The sequence below is a fragment of the Alnus glutinosa genome, chromosome 10 (genome assembly GCF_958979055.1).
Source record: "Alnus glutinosa chromosome 10, dhAlnGlut1.1, whole genome shotgun sequence".
Classification (NCBI taxonomy): domain Eukaryota; kingdom Viridiplantae; phylum Streptophyta; class Magnoliopsida; order Fagales; family Betulaceae; genus Alnus; species Alnus glutinosa.
In genome coordinates this window covers 21,097,880-21,120,240 of record NC_084895.1, presented here as the reverse complement: position 1 = coordinate 21,120,240, position 22,361 = coordinate 21,097,880, and the positions used below count along the sequence as shown (strand labels likewise).

Here is a 22,361-nt window from a genome sequence, read left to right as displayed (position 1 = left end):
TTTCATTCTTCTTAATTTCTTATTAACTAACATATTAAATGAAGTTGGTTCGTTAGTAATTAACTTTATTCTTTTAATTTCACAATTAATTAAATAAATGTCCCACTTAAATAACTACATATTCAGCATACTTTGTTACCTAATTTGATGCCATATTCTAGATAACAGAATCAGTGGCACATTAATCTAACAAGCAAATACTTATGGTTCTCATAGTAGTTATCAGCTGAATTTGAATTATTTACGGTTCTAAGTTACATCTCAATTAGAAACCCACTATGTACTAGAAGTGTTAAAGTTCATGGTTACTAAATACCTAGTTGATGCAGACAAAACAAATTTTAGTCGTTTTTCTTTTCTTTTCTTTTGGTTGTCTTCTTCAATTTATGCATGAAACAATTAATTAAATAGTGGTCCCACTTAAATAACTACATATTTAATCATGTTCTTTGACGAAGAGTTGTTAATAAAATATACAAAAATAGTTGCAAACAATAATGCAAACTTGTTGAATTACATCTACGTTAGGTCAGAGTGTATACAATAACTTGCCACATCCATGTACATTCAGGACCACTTAAGAGAAAAAAATAATCACAAACAAACAAATGGGTTCCACTGACAAATAATTACAAACAACCGTGCGGGACTACTAGAGGAAAAAACAATAAAAAAAAAAAAAAAAAAAAAACCAAAAGCAATAAACAATCAACAAACCCATTGACTTTATCGTACAAAACAATAACAACCACACAGAATGTCGGAGTGAAATTTTTCACTCACTCCGACAAGAAAAAATACCTTTTTAAATTTAATAAAAAAGTGAAAGTTGGACAATACCTGAAACAAGTGCGACCTTTTAGTGTGAATCTTGGTTTGTTCCGACTTTTCAGTGTGAATATTTGGTTCTAGAAGATTTCTAGGGTTTTTGAGAGTGTAGAAGATGGGGTTTTTTTTTTTTTTTTTTTTTAATTTCTAAGCATGTAGAAGACGAGTTGTGCGGCGTAATGAGTGATTAGGGTTATTTTAGCATATTTCTCTTAGGTCTTCACAGGGCATTCCAAACATTTTGGATGATAAAGTAAGGGCATATGCGTAATTCAACAAGGGATGTATTTCAAATTTGAACATTTTTTTACTGAGGGTATTTTCATCTTTTCAAAACCACAGTTGAGAGCAAAAGGGAGACAAAATTGGCTTAGACAGCACATGACCCGTACATGACCAATTGATAGTCTATTTTAACCATTCTAACTGATGGAATGGGGCAAAGTATGTAACTGTTGTAGTTAAATGTTCTATTTTGGTCAAGTTGGTAGTTCATGGGGGGAAAAGACAATTAACCCATAAATTTTTGATCTTAAGAACGCTCTTAACAGATTTTAGTCTCGAATATAATCTGAACATAGCATAGCCAGAAACTCCATCCTTCCACCCATCACCAACCCAATCCAGGAAATGAGGATGTTCAGCCCAAAAGTTAAAAAATTTAAAGGGTTTTGGCCCATAGCTAATATACCTTGCCACAGAAACAAAAGAGGGAGAATGGTCAGATAAACCCCTTTTCCAAAAACTCCACAGAGGAATTCCCAAACTGTTGCAACCATTGAATATTAGCCATAACCCTATTCAGCTTTCTAAAGACAAAATTTGATCCTGATTGCTTATTAGTCCAAGTATGAAAAGGACCAGAATAAGTTAAATCATCCACTTCCAAACTAATAGCACAACCCCCAAACTCCTTTTCATAACAATTTAACCCAGTTGAACCCCATTTTTCTTAAGAAGTCCGAACTACATTAAAGTCCCCTGCTATAAGCCAAGGGAAACATCCAACAGACATTTTAAGAGAAAGCAATCTCTGCAACAATCCTCTCTTATCCAGCCCTGATTAGCACCATAAACCACTAAGAAAACCCAAAGAAATCCAGTAGCATCAAAATCCACTTGGCAAATTATAACTTGCTCATGGATATCCATAATCTTAAGGGAGTATATACCCGGATCCCAGCAAACCCAAATCCTCCCTAAGATGTGAATAGAATAGTTGTTAATAACTTCCCACCCTGGTAACATGGAAGATATAATCCTCAAGAAATTTTCCTGTCTCACCCGAGTTTTCACAAGACAAAGAATGGAAATTCTAAGTCTTTTCACCATCTTCCTAACCTCATTTTGTTTTAGGGGCATATTCAATCCCCTAACATTCCAAAAAAGGAGATTCATAGCAACTCATGAGTAGGGGAGAATCCCCGCACAACCATACTACCCTCACCCACCTTCATTATCCCTTTACCCTTAAAAGAAAGGGCCTTTTCAAACACAACCATGAAAGTGATAGGTGTCCTGCTCTGAACTTCCTCAACTACCTTGTCCTCGTTGGCTAACTGCTCAAAGGAATTAGACAATCGGATACCCCCCGATTGCACTTTGGAAGTTGAAGCCCCCACTGGCTTTCTAATTGTCCTATCAAAAGACAATTTTTGCTTTGTCTGGGGACTAGTATTCCTCACTGGTGTTTTCTTCTGTATCTTAGGAATCCACACCTTTTTTTCCTTCTTGTCCTTCTTGGCACATGCATATGCAGCATGTCCAAATCCTCCACAAGTAGAACACTTCGGAGGCAACCATGGGTATTCAACAACTATCTCCTTAGGGCATTCCAAAGTAACATCAATTTCAATCAAAACCCCAAAAAAAACCTAAGCGTTTATGTTCCTCAGTTACCTTATCAACATATATACAGAGGTTTACCTATCCCACTGGCCACAAAACTAAGGCCAGTAGGAGTCCAAAACTCCATAGATAAATGAAGAAATTTAACCCAAACTGGAACCAAAGTAAGAGATAGTTTGAGAACCTACATACCTGGTTGCCATTTACGCAGAATCAATGGCTTGATTGCAATATGCCATATCGTGTTCTCCAGAATTTCTTCACAGGTAGCCTCATCCTGAAATCGGAAAATGAACATGCCATTATCAAGAGAAAATACTTCAACCGTGCCATACTGGTTCCACATTGATTCCACAAATTTCTTCACAAGAAAATACGGCAATTGTTTATCCATAAATTGCCCTACTAAACTGGACCTCCATTTCGCAATACCTTCTTCAACAACAACATCAGGCAGGAAAACACAAGCTTTCCCTCCATTCTTCTTAGGTTTAAAATATTGAAGAGAACCCATAGTTCAATCAAACTTGAACAAGTTCGCCCAATCCCCCACCTTAGGGGCAACATCTGGGCCATCAAGAATAGGTTCTTCCTCTTCAACACTATGATAATCCATCTCCTCAGCCACAAAATCCTCATTCTTTTGAATTCCTTGTTCAGTAAAGGAATCCTCACACAAATCCTTATTCGAAGCAATTCCTTGTTCAGCAAAGGAATCCTCATCAAAATCCTCCATCCGATCAGTCTCCACATCCAATTCCTCAGGATCAATCGCATCATCAAAAACCTCAGCCTCCAATAATCCCTCAGCTAGACTTTGAGATTGATCACTTTCCACAATCGGCATTTCAACCTTCCCGATTGTTTCAAATCCATTACCCATACCTTGACCTCGCCCTCGACCCTTTCCAACTATTCTTTTCACCACCCGAATTACACAAAATCCATCTAGCATTCAAATCGAAAAAACACAATCAGAACGATCAATAGACCCTGTCAAATCATCATCCCCGACCTCCGGCAACCTACTCCGACTCAGGCTCGCCCTCACGTGCCGATCTTGAGTCACTGGACTTGTTCCCGCGTGTTTCCCTTCAAAGGAAGTGATGACGTGGTGAGAGACTCCTCATTCTTAAATTGTTTCATTTATGATGTAAATATAATTGATTTAATATTATAATGGTAGATTTAGTCAAATTTCATGTTGTTTAATATCAAATTAAAGTGTCTCATTGTAATAAGGGGTTTGCTTTTACCATATGTTTATTAACGTTGATATTCAATAATAAGCCATGTGTTTGTTAACGTTCAGAGTGGTTATACCATTTCCCCTGTTTTTGTGTGATGTATCCCATTTACAAAACTTGCTCATATCAAATAACATCTTGTCCCAAGGACTCCTAGAATCATGTTCTTCAGTCTTGACATATATGGTTGTATTAAAAAAAATCATGTGAACCATTTTCCTTGTTTTACTTATACCCCATCTTGTAGTGCTGCATCACTAGACAGTCCAAACCGAAACTTGAATTGTATGATTTTTGAGAAGAGGATGATCAAAAGCTAGCTGGTGTTTGATATGGACACAATTGTGACCATCTAGGCTCTGTTTTAGGCATTTATGTCCAACACGTAGTATCGATCCCAAATCTCTGTTTTTTGGCATACATTTACACCGCTATTGGGCACCCTGACTCCCTGAGATTGAATACATCCAGCCAAGGAGGAACCACGGCCCATAAAAACATGATTTTATGGTTAAATACCTTATTGGTACATGAATTTTCAGCTTTTTTAAATTTAGTACCTAAGTTTTCATTTGTTTCATAGGTAGTATCTGGGTTTAGGGGTAAAAACTACTTTGGTACTTCTGTTACATTTTCTGTCTGAATATTAATGGTTTGCCACGTGTCAACTGCTGAAGTTGACACGTTGCACTAAATAAAAATTGTTTGGTGGGTTTTGGCCCTTGGGGGTGGCCGAACCACCCCCAAGGGCCTCGGGGTGGTTCGGCCAATTTTATTTTTTTAAATTAGATTATTTTATTATTTTTATACAATTTTTTAATTTTTTTATAATATATATATATATATATATATATATATATATATATATATATATATATATATATATATATATATATATATATATATATATATATATATATATATATATATATATATATATATATATATATATATATATATATGGCCACATGTCAACCTCAGCGATTGACACGTGGCAGACCGTTAATATTTGAACGGAAAATGAAATAGAAGTACCAAAGTAGTTTTTAACTATACACTCAGGTACCACCCATAAAACAAATGAAAACTCAGGTACTAAATTTAAAAAAGCTTAAAACTCCGGTACCAATAAAGTATTTAACCCTTGATTTTAAGATCAAAACTGAAAATCCAACTACCCAATGATATCTTTCAATCAACAATAGAAGCTTACTTACGTCTAAGAACAAAGACTGGCTGAGCAAATATAATGAGAAACAATTTCCTTTTATTTGTTTAATGGTTATGAATTGAAAAGAAGGCAAAAAATAGACTTGCAAGGAGACATTAATAGACTCACCGGACCACCAATGGGTCACCATTAACATTAATAAAAACATCAATTTTTATTAATATTTTTATGTTGTGAATAAAAATTAATTTTTATAGGTTAATACTAGTTGGACTCTTTTCTTTCCTTGGCAACTTGGCAGAGCTTGAATCCTTTTTCTTTTTTAATACTTATATTTGGATATCTGCATTTGTAGCTCTTTGAAGCTTATGCCTTATTTGATTTGCAGAATGAGTATTCCATTGGAAAAGTAAATAGTTATTACTGTGAATGAAAGATAGTGAAATGAAATAGTTATTCATACTATTTAGTTTGGTAACAACACATATACTTTAAGTGGAATCGAATCAAAGTTATAAAAAAAAAAAAAAAAAAAAAAAAAAAAAAAAAAAAAACCCCACATTATTTCTTTGTTTTTTTTTTTTTTTTTTAAAAAAATCAAATTAAAAAAAAAAAAAAAAGAAAGAAAGAAAGAAAGAAAGAAAACGCAAAGCTGGTGGGTGGCCGTAGACACCACTGAAGCCCATCGGTGGTGGCCAAGCCATCCCCAAATGCACCAAGGGTGCGGCGACCACCCCCAACTCCATCTGTGGCTTGCCGACCACCACGATGGGTGGTTGGCCAGCCACAACATTGACTACTTTTGTTCTTTAAAAAAAAAAAAAGACTATTCCTTTAGAAATAGCTATCCCTCTCATTTTTTAAAGAAATTAGTATTAATCTTCGTAAGGGAATAATTACTTCAATAGCCATCAGGGGGAGCCACCATTTGGGATTTTGGTAGCAAAATTGAAAATAATAATAATAATAATAATAATAGAAAAAAAAAACAAATTGAGGGGGCAAAACTAAAAAAAAAAAAAAAAAAAAAAAAAAAAAAAAAAAAAAAAAAAAAAAATTGGGAGTAAAATTTTAATTTTTTTTTGAGTTTTTATTTATTTATTATTTTTAGTATTTAGTATATTTTTTTAATTCATAAGGACATTTTTGTCTTATTCAAAAAATGTAGGGTCATTTCTATCTTTTTATTGGCCTTAGGGGGGACATTGACATTTTTTCGTAATTTTAGGGGAGACATTAACATAATTGATAGTTTGAGAGAGAGGTGAGGACATTGACAATTGAGTGATAGTTTGAGAGGGATATGTGTATTTTTCCCTATTACATAATTGAACGTCAATATTATTATCTTCAATATAATTTTTTGGAATAATTACCTTTTCCCCCTATCAACTACCAGCCATTGTCAACTTGTCTGGTTAGCCAATAGCATTAATTGTGTGTCTTTAATATATATATATATATATATATATATATATATATATAATAAATTAAATTTTTTTTTAGCTTAATAATATTATTTATTTTACAAATTTCCTTTCATTTTTCTGATAAGATTATTAATACTTTTAAACTGTATATGGAAAGACAAATTCGTTTTAAATAAACTCGGAAAATTTTAAATTTTTGTAATTTTAAAATGAATTTATAAATTTATGTGATATTAATCTTCTATAATAAAATGATCATTGGGTATAAAATTATAATCTTCTTAGCATTTAATTTTTTTCGCCATTTTGAATAACTTGTAAATTGTAAAGGAGAATAAAAAAAATTCATATTTCTTTGCATTGTTTCAAGAATGGAATATGATCCTAATCAATTTTTAATTCGTTTCATTACTTTGCCTTGTTTCAAGAATGGAACATTCATCTTTTTAGCATTTAATCTAATATTTAAGAATGAATTTAACATCGTTTGATTATTTTATTTAATGCTATCTATTTTTTTAAGCCTTGTTTCAAGAACAGAACTTTATCCCCCATTTTGAACGTGTAAAGGAGATGAATGGTTTTTTCTCATCTTCTTAGCATTTAATTCAAGGTTCAAGAATGACTCTAATGCTGTTTGATTACCGTATTTAATGCTATTAATTTTTTTAAAGCAAGTTAGAACTTGGAGAATCAATTGTTAATGCAATTGGGATGGAGCATTGGCTAAGGAGGATCATCAGATGGGCGTTGGCATTGTGCTTAGGGATAGTGAGGGAATGGCTGCCCGAGAAAATCTTAGGATGTTGACATGCTTTGTGCGGATGAAATTAATCCAATTTGGACGGTTCACAGAGGATGTCGACACTCCTTTGAGCGGCCAAAAATCGATCTTTGATGTCTCATTTGTAAATTAAATCTCTATATATATGAGATTAGAGTTTAGGGTTTAAATATGCATCTTTTGGGGTTTGTTTGGATTTTCTCAGGTGTATCAATTTAATGTCTCATGTTTTAGTTTACTTTGATGCACATTTTCTAGGCTTAATTCCATAGAGCAATTTCTTCTTCTTTTTCCTCTTTATTCTTCATGTTCTAGCTTAGGTTTTTCTCCCCTTTTGTAGTCCGAATTTCATAATTTTAATATAGTTGTTTTTTATTCATTTCTTTCTTGTTTCTTTACTGTTTTCCTTTAAATTCATGCTTAGATTAGATTCAATTCATGTCTAGCTAATTTAGTTCTTAGGGTTTGATCAAAATCCTATCCAAAACCATGTAGTGTTCTTGATGTTCTTAGGATTTTCTTGAGATGTTTGATGATTGTTAAGGGCTAGAGGATATCAAAACCCATGCTAAAAGGTTTTGTTATCAAGATTCCAATCTATTTATTCATGAAAAAAAAAGTTAAACTTGTCTATGAGTTTTCTTAGATTTCTTGAGTAAAACCAACATTCTTAGAAATAAGAATGATGTCTTTTGCAATGGTTCTATATGACTTGATGTATGATTACCTATTATAGTCACCTTATAGGGTATGCTAGGGAACACCGATCATTTCATACCTTTGGTAGTGTAGAATGTCTTTCTATTGTAGTTTAATCTTTACATGGAATAGACCGGTGTGAAACTAGATATCTTATCATTGTGGCCTAGTTAGAGTTTTTGTATATCTTGTATGCTTATTGGGATGTGTTTTAGAATAGTAAGCTAGGGAGCATTAATCACTCCACACCTTTCGTAGTGTAAATGTTTTTCAATTATAGAATAAACTTTACGTGGAGGAGATTGATATGAAACTAGGTGCTTTATAACTACGTCCTAACGAAAGTGTTTTCGTGTCGAGGTCGTCGTAATGGTTGACGCCCATTACGCGCTCATATCATGCATGTTAGGAAGATTCATGTAGACTTTAAGCATTTCATTGGTTGAGGATTGGATAAGATCAACAGCCTAAGTTTGTTTTAAGTTTGTTTTCAATTTCCGCTTTCATTTCTTCACCTTATTGTTGTAGCTTCAATTCTACAACCTTTGATTTTATTTTTACTCTTAAGTTGAGTTAGATACTTTCCTTTAAATATCCTATTACGCAAAACAACCAATAATCTATGTGGTTCGATCACCCTTACTATAGTACAATCGATACGTACTATTGCGAGTGGTAAAACTTATAAATTTAAAATCCACGTAGCGATCGGTTTGGCCGCTACCATACATAAACCTTATATGGTCATCAAAAAGAGAGAAAAATATCTCTAACCATTTAGACAATGAGTATGAAAAGGTCAACACCTTTCAATGTACATGATCTCAAGAATCTCAAAAGGCTCTCTTTGGCACTTTTAGTGGACTTGTTGGTATGTTTTCCCTTATGCAGTCCACACAAGTACCAAAGTTAGTAAATTACCGACTTTTATTTTCTGTATAGAGATATATTTCAATCTCCAAAGCCATAACAATAGCAATTTTTTAAAATTCTCAAAGACTCTACTTTCTGTCAACATCAGTATGCAGAAATAAACAAATAATTTTGTTTCAAAAGTTGGGACCTAGGTCAATTTTAAATAGACTTTAAATAAACCCCCAACCAATATTTTACCCAAAATAAGGAAAAATTTCAAGTTTAAAGTAAAATTGAAATTTTTAACAAACTAAACTAGAAATATAAATTTCTAAAAGATTATGGAATATAAAATATTTTGAGGCCAAAAATATAACTGAATTTTAAAATTAACCTATAGATCCCAACAACTTCCAATTATAAACACATGTTATTCATTTTAAGAAGACTTTGCATTTGTGTTGACAACGTGGATTGTTAAATCATAATCAATCCACAACATATTTGAATGAGTTACTAAAAGAGATTCACGACATACTAGATATATGAGATTATATTTATTTTAAGTCATTTCTCATACTTCATACAATGTTTCTTTATATGCCCTTAATTTTCCTTATTGCATGATAAATATGTATTTTGATTGTCATAATACTTTATTGCCACCTTATTGTCATGCATTAATTGATGGGTATGATTGCTTTTATCGGTCTTTCCCTTAACATGAGTAACCATGTAAACACTTTATGGATTCTCTCATATTCTTGAACACACATGGTTAGAAGTTCCTTTACTAACCATTTATCCTTATGTGTGTTACAAGATAAAATTCTACACTTAGAAGAGAGAATTCAAAAATGAAATAGACCAATAATGACTCAAAAAATCTCAATCTTTAGGGACTTAAGCTAGGCTATAATATCCTTCATTCCCATAATGGGATTAGAAACACTTTAGAAACTGTAAAAGGTTTGTCTTTAAAGCTTTTTCTATTAGGGTGCTGGCCAAGCTTTGTTTGAACTTACTAAATGTTCATAAACAACCTTTATAAAATCTTTGGCCCTAAACCATTCAGAAATAAATTCTCGATGCCTTTAGTGACATGAGAGTTCATGAACATCTAACTTAGGTGATTAGATCACTCCCACCGTTCATGCTTAATAATCTCATATGGCGTACTTAATTTTGTGGGAGTAGGTGGTTTGTCCACACGGAGCGCCAAGTTTCTAGCACCCCAAGTAAAAAAGCATATTAATCATTTTTCTGTCAGAAAAAATATTACTTTAAAGTATTGGAATATAAAACTACAAAAAGTAAAGTAATATGAATAGCAGCAATGACCAAGAAAATAAAATAAATACTTTAATGTTATGAAGTAACTTTATTTTAAATTAGCCAATGCCAATTTAAATAGTAAATTTCAACCTACTTGTGGGCAAATGTTGCATCACGCATGAAATTTACTCTTTATTAATAAGACTAATAAATTTAAATATTAATAAATAAAATTCTCCGTACCTTTGGGCAACCGAAAGAAATGTTACTTTTAATACTAAATTTGTTATATTATTCTAATTAAGTCATAAAAATAAAAACTTCTCTGTGAGGATAAGTAATTAAATTTATGAATTAATTACAAGATTATGTTAATTTTTCTATATGAAGTTCATGTGTATGATCTTTATGTAATTATTATAAAATCGAGATGTTGTGGCTCTCTCAAAATCATAATAATCACCTTGCAATTCATGAACATCTAATAAAATTCTTTATGAGGTTCATGCGTGTAATCCTGATGTAATTATCATTAAAATTTGGGATGTTGTGGCTCTCCCAAAAATTATTATGATAATTACGTGTGATGCAATTATCATTAAAAATTTGGATGTTGTGGCTCTCCCAAAATCATTATGATAATTGCGACTTCATTAACATCTAACAACTTTATAAATGGCCCATTAATAGCCTCATAAATATAACAAACAAATACCTAAATGGGGTAAACAGCATTTTTCAATGTGCAACCAGGTGAGTTCCCAGGAAAGTGAGGGGGGGTCACAAGGACACACTTAAATCCCAAGACTTTCCTAGCCAGAACTTTTCTAGACATTACATTCTTGGATATTACTGTAAACACGTCAGCATATATGGTATTGTTAATTATTCTTAGGTTTAGGCATCAAGCAATTTATATTTAAACAATATAAATTCAACAATTAAAATATATTCCTCAATTCATTTATTGAAGAAACGATAATTTTAATACAGATCAATGCAAATGATAAAAGAAATAAAATTGCAATATGAAGACATAACAAAATACATGGCCTAATGGTTTAGTAAGTAGCCTTAGGCCCTTTACACTTGGTCAACCCAAGTTCTAAACCCCATATAAGCCTACTATTTTTAATTCTTGATGGGCTACTGAAATTGGTTGTTGTATTGGGTTGGTCTAATTGGGTCAACCCACTTAATTGAGTCGGGTCCGAAAAGTAAAAACTGAATCGGGTTGGGCTTCTAGGTTTCTATATAGTGCTGGCCCAAATCGAGTCAGTCCAATTTTTTATTTTTATTTTAAAAATAAAAAAATCTGGATAGGGCCCTTTGGGTTTCTGGATTGGGTTGACCCGAATGAGTTGTTCCACTTAGCAACCCAACCCAACCTGCACTTTAAAATTAATATCTAACCCAAAAATATACCCAACCCAGAAACCTTAATGGGTCGAAACCCTACCCAGTCACCAAGCAACCCAACCCATAATGTTCCAGATAGGTTGAAAACCTTAAAAAAAAAAAAATGGAACCCTAACCGCCACCCTTTTATGAAAAATACTCATATCAAGATTACGACAATTCAAAAATAGGCAGTATATCACAATACACAAAATAGTAATAAAAAAAAAATAGCCATATCAAATTTATGGGTTTTTAAACGTATGTTAACAAGAAATTTAATTGTATTCACAAAACATCAACTGGATTGAACAAAAATATGTTTACAAAAATATGATTTAACAATCGAACATGAACAATAAAAAAGAGACTATGTTCACAGAAATTATGGATTCAACAAAAACTTATTGCTAAGTAAAATGACATAGAGGTTTGCTCTGATACCACATGTTAGAACATATAAACATATTATGCTCAAACTAACATGCGCAACGGAAAATAAAAGATAGGGATCTAGGCTTACCTCTAGCCATATTTGCTCAAGCGTTTCCACAATCCATTTGAAGAACAAGAAAAGTTATCTGAGGGATCTTCTAACCTATGTCTATTGCTTTATGGTTGTACTGATGGTGTACACAGGTACTCAATTTATAGGCTAGGTTAGGGACCCTCAAATTGCTATATACCATACTGTTCCTCCCATCAATGAAACAATTTTATTAATTGATTTTTTGAAATCAATTAAACGATTCTATTACGGTAATCTAAATTAATAGAAATTACCATAACCATAATACCATGTATTATATTTATTATATTAAAATATAATAAACACTGTAATATGTGATATAAAGGCCACATAAATGAATAATATCTTACATTTCGTTGATCAAAGATTACAGGCATAACGCTCTTACATCACAAAGCATAAAACTCTGCAAAATCATAGCCAGATGTTATGAGGTTACAAAGTCATAGATACAAACAAAATTCTTACAATAAAGTGTTATCTATGACTTTCATCTTCCACTAACTCATGTACAAAAATAGTTAAAGATCAGATCTACTCTGAGCAAACTAGATCTAAGCAGTGGCGGAGCCAGAATTTTTGTTTAGAGGGGTCAAGATTAAAAAATAAAGTTAAATAATAATTAACTAAAAATATTTCTAGCGTTAATTTATTCAGTAGTCCTCGATGAATCTTCATATTTTAAACCCGCTGTATGATTTTTTTCATTGCTGATAATCTTGAATATATCATTATCTATATACATAATCAAACAATCATTCATCCATTAATCTCCTATTAAAAAAAAAAAAAATTGTGAATTTTTTGCTATGTTCACTATACACCTCTCATGCTCTCAACAAAAATACCTAAACAATTTATCTAAATTGTTGAACAACTTGAAGAAGAAAATTTTGACTGACTGAAAAAGAATGACAATTTCATGGCCCTCATGGTATAAAAGTTGAATATGTTTTGGACTTTAAAAGAAGAGTAACGATAAAAGGAGTTTTCAACTTAATAGATCGGGTTGAAAAAAAAAAAAAAACACCTAGCCGCCGCTCTTCTCAAAACCTCTCTCTCTCCTAGTATCCTTCTTCTTCGTGCAGCCGGAGAGGGAGGAGGGAAGGGTCTCTTCTCTTCCCTCCTCCCCTCTCTCATTTCCTTTATACTTTTTCATGTTTTCTTTGCTTTGGTTTACCTCATATCCCTTCTAGGGAGTTTTGTTCATCCGAGCTAAATCCGGTGGTTGTTGATGTTCTAGATCCTGGTCCTTCTAGGGGTATGGAGGTTGTTTTTTAGTTTTTCCTCGTGTTTTTTTCCGTTGCTTTTCCTGGCAGAAGGCTACACGGGACGTCTGTGTTAGGGAGCAACTTTTCTAGTGTGTCTCCGGTGAGTTTTTCTGGCTGTGCTTTTTTGATATCTTCTTTAGAGCTAAATCTATGTTCTTCAATTCAGATATAAAGAAAGGGAGAAATGATACATACATTTTTTTTTTTGTATATATTTTTATTAAATTAAATTTTAAATTTATTATTGAATTTGTGAGATTTAATGTTGGTTTTATGAATTTGATGATAAATTTTAAAATAAGAAGTGTAAAATATATCTAACAGATATTTAAAAGGTTATTGGCATGGAGGAATCTGACCCATTTTCCATTTAGTGTTCTTTCAATTTAATTTATAAAATTACTGTATTGTTATTTAATATTAAAAAAATATGTACCTCTTAATAAAATTTTATTTTAAAAAATTTAATAGTATTAAAAAAATTATGTACCAATATAATATATATTATATGTTTAACGAAATTCCAAGAAAAATTCTGTCACCGCACAATTGGCCACATTCGGTTTTTTTTTTTATTTTTTTCTCCTCGTCCATCACTGCAGTAGTTGTGTCTACTTGGAAAAAACAAAAAAGAAAAAAAGGCATGCGCATGGGGAAAGAAGCCACTACGCCAGCAAGGCCCCACAAATAGCCCCATTTTCTTCAAAGAATCAGAGCGATTAGAAATTATTGCCGAAAGAAGACAAAAAAATAAAATAAAAACATGCAAATGGGAACGAAGCCAGTAAGGGCCCCACAACCACAAACAGCAAATGTTCATCAAAGCAATTAGAAATTATTGCAGTAAGAAATTTTGAGACTACTCTTAACCCTTGCATCCATTTTCCTGATTCATCACCAAAACAATGGCAGAGGCCCTCCTTTCTGCGTTCCTCGGAGTACTGTTTGACCGTCTGGCGTCTCCTGAGCTGCTCAACTTTGCTCGCCAAGAAGGACTTGAAAAGAAGCTGGAAAAGTGGAGCAAAATGCTGCCAAGAATTGAGGCAGTGCTTGATGATGCGGAGCAGAAACAAGAGAATGGCGTCGCAGTGAAAAGGTGGCTGGATGATGTCAGAGACTTGGCTTACGATGCAGATGACATACTCGATGAATTTGCCACGGAAGTTTTGCGACAGAAACTCACCGGAGGAAATCATGCCCGCACAAGTAAGGTACGGAAATTAATACATGGTTTCACTCCATGTGCTATTAAGATCAACAATAAGCTGGGGTCAGAGATGGAGGAAATCACTGCTCGATTCAACAAGATGGTGAAGCAAAAAGATGATCTGAAATTGAGTGAAAATGTTGATAGGAGAAGGTCATACAGAACAAGGGAGATACTGGCGCCAACTTCTGTAGTAACCGAAGCTCATGTTTATGGTAGGGAAAAAGATAAAGAGGCTCTACTTGAATTTGTGCTGGGTGAAAAAGGTGGAGATGTTCAACTCTCTGTGATTCCTATAATTGGTATGGGGGGTATAGGAAAGACAACTCTTGCCCAGCTTGTGTACAATGATGAAAAAGTTGAGAGCTTTTTTAATCTGAAGGCATGGGCTTGTGTTTCTGAAGATTTTGATGCTGTTAGGGTGACAAAAACAATTTTACAGTCTTTCACCTCCGAAAACTGTGAGGGTAAGGATCTAAATTGGCTGCAAAACAAACTAAAGGAGAAACTGAAAGGGAATAAGTTTTTTGTCGTTCTAGATGATCTTTGGAATGAGAACTACCATGATTGGAGTATCCTGCGTGCTCCTTTCGAAGCAGGGGCTCCGAGAAGTACAATTGTCATCACAACTCGCAATAAGGGAGTTTCATCAAAGACAGGTACCATTCCAGCTGCTTACTCTCTGAAAGAGTTGTCGAATGATGTTTGTTTGTCTATATTGGCACATCATGCATTGGGGACAAGGGACTTCAGTGCACATCTAAACCTCAAAGGTATTGGTGAGGAAATAGTTAAAAGGTGTAAAGGCTCCCCTTTGGCAGCAAAAGTACTCGGAGGCGTCTTGCGCAATAAAATGGACCATGATGAGTGGGAAGATGCATTGAAAAGCAAGATATGGGATTTACCAGAAGTGGAAAGTGAAATTGCCCCAGCTCTTATGTTGAGCTATCATCATCTCCCTTCACATTTAAAGAGGTGTTTTGCGTATTGTTCACTACTCCCCAAGGACTACTTATTTGAGGAGAAGCAGTTGGTTCTATTATGGATGGCAGAAGGTTTACTTCAACCACAAGAAGGGAAAAGGCGAATGGAAGATTTGGGTAGCGAGTATTTTCGCAATCTGTTGTCGAGGTCATTTTTCCAACAATCATTCAAGGATGAATCACAATATCTAATGCATGACCTCATCAACGATTTGGCTCAATGGGTTGCAGGAGATATATGCTTTAAAATGGAGGATAGAGTTTGGGATAATAATGGAAGGAAACCTTCTACAAAGGCTCGACATTCGTCTTACCTGGGTGGTCGACATGATGGCATTCCAAAGTTTGAGGTTTTTAATGATCTCACACGTTTGCGAACCTTTCTGCCACTTATGCTTCCAAATCCAGGTTGGTGTTACTTGACTAGAAATGTTCCTCTTAAATTGTTTCCAAAATTACGATGCTTAAGGATACTCTCGTTGAGTGGATACCGTATATATGAGTTACCAGAATCAATCGGTGATTTGAAGCATCTACGATTCCTCGACTTTTCTTACACTCAAATCAGAAGCTTACCTGATTCAATAGCCACTCTCTACAATTTACAGACATTGATATTGGAGCACTGTTATAATCTGAAGAAATTGCCTTCAACGTTTTGTAACCTAGTCAATCTTCGACATCTCAACATTCAAAGTGCATATGCATTGGAAGGAATGCCTCCACAAATGGGTAAATTAACTTGTCTCCAATCATTGTCTAATATGGTTGTGGGAAAAGGTAGTTGTTCCGAGATAATAAAGGAGTTAGGGCCTTTGTTGTATCTTCGAGAGACACTTTGCATTGCAGGATTGGAAAATGTGATTAATCGTGAGGATGCGAGGGACGCTAGGTTAATTGAAAAGCACGATCTCTATGGTTTGTCATTGGAATGGAGTGGCAACTTAGATGAAGCACAAGATAGAATAAGTGAATTTGACGTACTTAACATGCTTCAACCTCACAAGGGTTTGAAAGAGCTCACTATCAGACGCTATGGTTGTGCAGAATTTCCAACCTGGTTAAAAGTTCCCTCATTTTCTAATATGGTGCGCTTGGAGATTGAAAGTTGTGCAAAGTGCACATCATTGCCATCAGTGGGCCAATTACCGTCACTCAAACACCTTTTAATCAAAGGCGTGGTCTGTGTGAAAAATATTGGACTTGATTTTTATGGGGATGATTGCTCAGAACCTTTTAGATCCTTGGAGACTTTGCATTTTGAGAATATGCAGGAGTGGAAGAACTGGATTCCTTGTGGAGAAATCCCAAAACTGCGTAAGCTTTCTATTACAAGGTGTCCTAAGCTGTTTGGTATGTTACCAAATCATCTTCCTTTATTAGAAAATATTGCGATAAATGAATGCAGACAATTGGCAATTTCAATTTCCAGCTTTCCGGAGCATTGCAACCTAGAAATTGATGGATCGAAAGGGGTAGTGCATAATGGTAATGTTGAATTCAGCTCACTATGCTTCTCTTCTCTTTCAACAATTTCAGAATTCACGCATCAAATAGAAGGGTTAATTATGGAAGATTTGACAAACGTGAAAGATTTGATGATTAAAAGTTGCGAGGAGCTTATGCCTTTGTGGTCAAATGATGTGGGATTGCTACAACATCTCCCATGTCTTCGACTTCTGAAGATTTTTGATTGCTCCAAACTAGTTTCTTTGGTGGCAAAAGAAGTGGAGGAGCAGCTACAACTGGGTTTGCCATCTAAACTCAGAGAAATCGTGATAACAAATTGCGAGGTTCTGAAATCTTTACCCAAGCCAATGATGTTCAACAACATGTATGTTGAGTGTATTTATATTAGTGGTTGTACTTCACTGACGTACTTTGCAATAAGCCAACTACCTCAAACTTTAAAGCGACTAAATATTGAAAATTGTAATATGCTGAATTTGGTGGAGGGAGATGTTGTCAACAGTTGCAGTACCAACACATCTCTTCTTGAGTTTTTGTATATTACTGATTGTCCATCCCTCATATCCTTGACGTCAACCGGAGAATTACCTGCAACACTTACACAACTCCAAATCTTGTCTTGTAAGAAGTTGGAGTCGATAGCGAAGAGCTTCCATCACAACTCGTCTCTTGAATTCATTTGTATCCAAAGTTGTGAGAACCTTAAATCCTTACCGATGGGCATACAGAGCCTCAGCCATCTACGTAAGATTTGTATTCAAAATTGTCAAACTATTGTTTCGTTCCCTGACAAAGGGTTGCTCCCTGCCAACCTGAGATCGCTTAGGATTTTGGATTGTGAGAAAATGCAGGTCCTGCCCAACTGCATACTAAACCTCACCTCTCTTGAAGACTTGTGGATTAGAAAATGTCCAAGCATTAGTGTATCCTTTTCGGAAGTAGGTTTTCACACCAACCTAACATCACTTTCAATCGATTATGTGGTATCGTCTAATGAGGCCTTTTTTGAGTGGGGATTGTACAAGCTTACCTCTCTTAAAGAACTTCAAATTTGCGGTGGCTCTTCACATCTGGTGTCCTTCCCAGAGATGATGCTACCTGCCTCTCTAACCAGCCTCTCCATCGATGGCTTCCCGAATTTGAAATGCTTATCTTCCAAAGGCTTTCAAGACCTTGCCTCTCTTGAATATTTGTTTATCTATTATTGTGAAAAGCTCGCGTCCTTTCCAGAGGATGGCTTCTCTCCCTCACTCCTGAATCTTCATATCCAGAATTGTCCTCTGCTGACCGAACGTTGCAAGAAAGATCGAGGACCAGAGTGGTTCAAGATAGCCCACATCCCTTGCGTTTGGATTGATAATAGGCACATCAATGAACCAGAGGAGGAGAATCAGTGAATCCGAGTTTTTGTTTGATACAAGTCAAGTCTCAAGAAACAAATCCAAAGGTCAGTTTATTGTCACATCATTTCTTTTTGCATATTGATGGGAGGTTCATCTATCACCCCTTATGGGAGAATCACGTACTGCCTGGCTCTCTTCTTCTCAACAACGCTTGATTATATGTTTTTATTCTTATTTTGGAGTATAACTGTTGGCGTTGGGTTTGCTGAAGGTTGCTATTCTTGTTGTGTTTTCACGACAGGAGCATAGGTGTTTGTTAAAATGCCCAAGTGACCACGTCGAGAGAGGAGGCCTCCTCCAAAAATAGGTACGTAACTGGATTTTGATCCTTTGATAATGTAGGCATCCATGTTGTTTCCGCAACCATACTATAGACCATTTATCATATTCAATATTGGATTTTTAATGTTCATTCATTTAATTTTCTAGGAGTAGAAGTGGAAGGGATTATCCAATGCCGTATTCCAATGAAGAAACTGATCTGGATTATGAACATAACGACTAAAGAGGTATGTCTTACTGCCCATTCAATTTTTATAGTGTCTAAGAAAGTTTTGCATCCAAATAGATATAGAAATTATTCAATTCTATTTTAATTGATCGAGAAAAATAATTCTTCTTTATTGGTGATTCTAGTTAAGATAGTAGTCCGATTACTAAGTTTTGCCTTATAGGTACAACTCTAATGAATATTTCTCCATCTTTGATGCTTGCAGATGGCTCAAAAGGCTGCTAATGTGTTGTTTATTGTCTTTTCTAAAATGGACAATCTGTGTATGTAGTCCTGTATATTAGAGGTGTGCACCTTTATTTTGCAATATTGGTAGCCAATTTTATTTTATTTTATTTTATTTTTCTCTCCTCTTTTTATTATTTTCTCAGTAACCAAGGGATGCATTAATGGACTGTTTTTCGATGAAATAATTTTTGTGACTGGTTTTACGATGTTTCTCTGTATAAAACTACTGCACAATACAATAAACAAACGGCTTACTCATCTTAAAAAAGAAAAAAGAAAAAAGATAATCTGTTATGAGTTTTAATAGTGTTCAAAATATTTGATTATTATCCATGATAAAAAATTTATTATATTCCAGTAAGGCTCATGCTTTCAGATGTTCCTACACCTGTTTAATCTTATTTATATTTACTTATCAAAAAAAAAAAATTATTATAATCTGTTCTAGACATATTCAGATTGATGGGAGGTTCATATTATGACCCAGAAGAGGAGAACCATTGAATCTCAATTTTATGCAGATGCAAGACAAGTGTCAAGAAATATATTCAAATGTCAGTTTATTGCCATGTCACTTGTTTTTGCTTATTGATGGGAGGTTCATCTATGACCCATAATAGGAGAATCACGTACTACCTCTCCTTCCCAACAACATTTGATTATCTCACTCTTTTTTTCTTTTTCTTTTTGACAAAATGTTGGTGTCGGAGAGATCCCGTTGCTCCATTTTCTTGTTGCTATCTATTTTGTTTGTTGAAAGTTGCTATTCTTGTTGGCTTTGCATAACACAATCATAGGTGTTTGTTAAAATGCTCAAGTGATCATGTAGAGAAAGAATGTCAGGGGAGAATCGCCTAAGGAGTTCACAGTAATATACTTGTTTGTGCACCACTCCAACCCAATAGCTTTAGCTAATGGGTTTGAGTCCACTTATGTATACAGTATATTAACTACTCGCTTTGTTTATTTTTCCTCAAACGTCAGACTTAACACTCACATGTGCACTCACAATAAATAAAGGCTTTTGAATATTGAGTTTTTAATTACTAATTGACATATTGCATTTCATTACAGATTTGGCGAATCATTGGGACCCTTTGAGAAAAGTTACGTAACTGGATTTTGATCCTTTGACAATGTTAGTACACGTACATATTGTGACCGCAGCCATACTATGGACGATTTATCATATTTAGTTACTGGATTGATAATGTTCATTCATTTGCAGTGTCTAATTGTGAAGGAAGTGCGATTGCTGGCTTGATAAAAGAGAAGAAATCTATAAGTTCAACATTCCCAGCCCAAACACCAAACCCAGAGCATATGTTCATTTTGTGCAATAACTCAACATCACTCCTTGTAGGTCGAAGCTAAAGTTTTCAATGATTAACATGTTGTTCTTAGAGAGGGTATTGCCGGTAATGTTCCTCCTCCTTTATTTTCTGGTTTATTCACTGGTAAAAAATGGTAATTGATATTATTGCAACGAAACGACCATATTCATCTAGTCACATTTTTCGAACCAAATCAGCAAGGAGAAGTAGCAGAAGGGATTATCCTAATGCAGTATCCACATTGAAAAAACTGATTGGGATTATGAATATAAAGAGGTATGTCTTACTGCTCATTCAATTTTTTATAATTGCTAAGGAAGTTGTGGATCCAAACAGATAGAAATGATTAAATTCTTTTTTAACTGATCGATAAAATAATTATTCTTTATTGTTGATTCTGGTTAACACAGTAGCTCGAGACGAGGTCCTGCTCTGTAGGTGCATCTCTGATGAATATTTCTCCATCTTTGATGCTTGCAGATGGTTCAAAAGGCTGTTGCAAATTGTTACAATGTTCATCATACCCATGTGGAAGTGCTGCTTGTTTTTCTCATGCTAATGTTTTGTTTAATGTCTTTCTTAAAATGGACAAACTCTGTAGTCCTGTATATCAGAGATGTACAGCTTAATTTTGCAATATTAGTTGCCAATTTTGTTTTGTTTTTCTACTCCTTTATTTGTTTTTTCTTCTTTGTATTGTTTTCTGAGTAGCCAAACAAAAGATGCATTAATGGACAAAGGAATACTGTAAATATTTTATTGGTGAATTGTTTTATGTCAGTGGTTTTATAATGTTTCTGTGTAAAAGTTCTACACATCACAATAAACAAAGGCCCTGAACCTTTTGAAGTATATTGTTGAAATAAAAAGAACTGGCTTATCTGTCTGCAAATACTTTTGGAGATATTTAAATGGATAAGAGCAAATAGGTAAGGTATGGGTATGAAACTATTAGAAAATAATATGGATTCTGCTCCAAATTGAGCCTAACATGCTTTGAAGTGAACCAGGTGAAATTTGCACACAATCGAAAAAATCACATAAACAAATGATCTGTTAGCTTTCTCTGCAGATATTAGAATGCACCACAAATCCACCTTGCCTTCATAGTTTGCCCAATTTATACAACACCATTGAATGGTAACCATTTTCAATGCACCCTTTGAGTTCTTGTCACTGTTATGGGAAAGGAGAAAGAGAAAATTATACTTTCTTATAAGCTATTGTACATTATGTTGCTTGAGATGCTCTAAGTCAGGATTGAATAATATTAACCTGAACACTATCAAATTATCCTTGGGATTGAATCAAAAGTATAATCACATGCTGATGTCAACAATAGTCTTATTGGGAGATAGCAAAGAAACACAAACCCAGAGAGTCAACACAAAGCACTAGTTACCCAGAGAGAGAAACATTTTCAGATAAATCCAAAGAAAAAATAAAGAAAAAATAAGATTTATGGCAATTTTCCTCCCGTGATGCATTGAGAGGGAAAATAGTCATTTTAATTTAAGAATAAATGAAGAGAAGGAGAAATTGTGATGTAAACAGAGTAGAAGACGTGGTTGGGTCGGATGATAGATGAAGAGAATGAGTTTAATTAAGTTTGAGAGTTTGTTCACGATATGATATGATGAGTTAACTTAATCATAAAGGGAAGCAATTCTGATATAAACAAACTACAAGTTGTAAAAAAGCTCCTGATCAGTGGGTTGACCAACAAATTAATTATAAAACACTTGAAAATAAATTAATAGTAATTAATCAGTAAATAGTTAAAGAAGTTATAGTTCAAAACAGAGTAGAACTACGATTTCAAAACAGAGTATACTAATAGGTAATGATAAATCTCATATATAATAGATTATTTAGCTTTTTTAAAACCAT

General features: G+C 34.1%; 1 protein-coding gene across 1 annotated transcript; it reads left to right on the top strand.

Moving 5' to 3' along the window:
* The first annotated feature begins 14,163 nt into the window (after nt 1–14,163).
* On the top strand, nt 14,164–18,688 carry LOC133879788 (putative disease resistance RPP13-like protein 1). The gene is made up of 2 exons (XM_062318560.1): nt 14,164–18,442; nt 18,640–18,688. Exon 1 carries the CDS (start codon nt 14,241–14,243, stop codon nt 18,390–18,392), a length of 4,152 nt encoding a protein of 1,383 aa, XP_062174544.1. The 5' UTR covers nt 14,164–14,240; the 3' UTR covers nt 18,393–18,442; nt 18,640–18,688.
* The last annotated feature ends 3,673 nt before the right edge of the window (nt 18,689–22,361 follow it).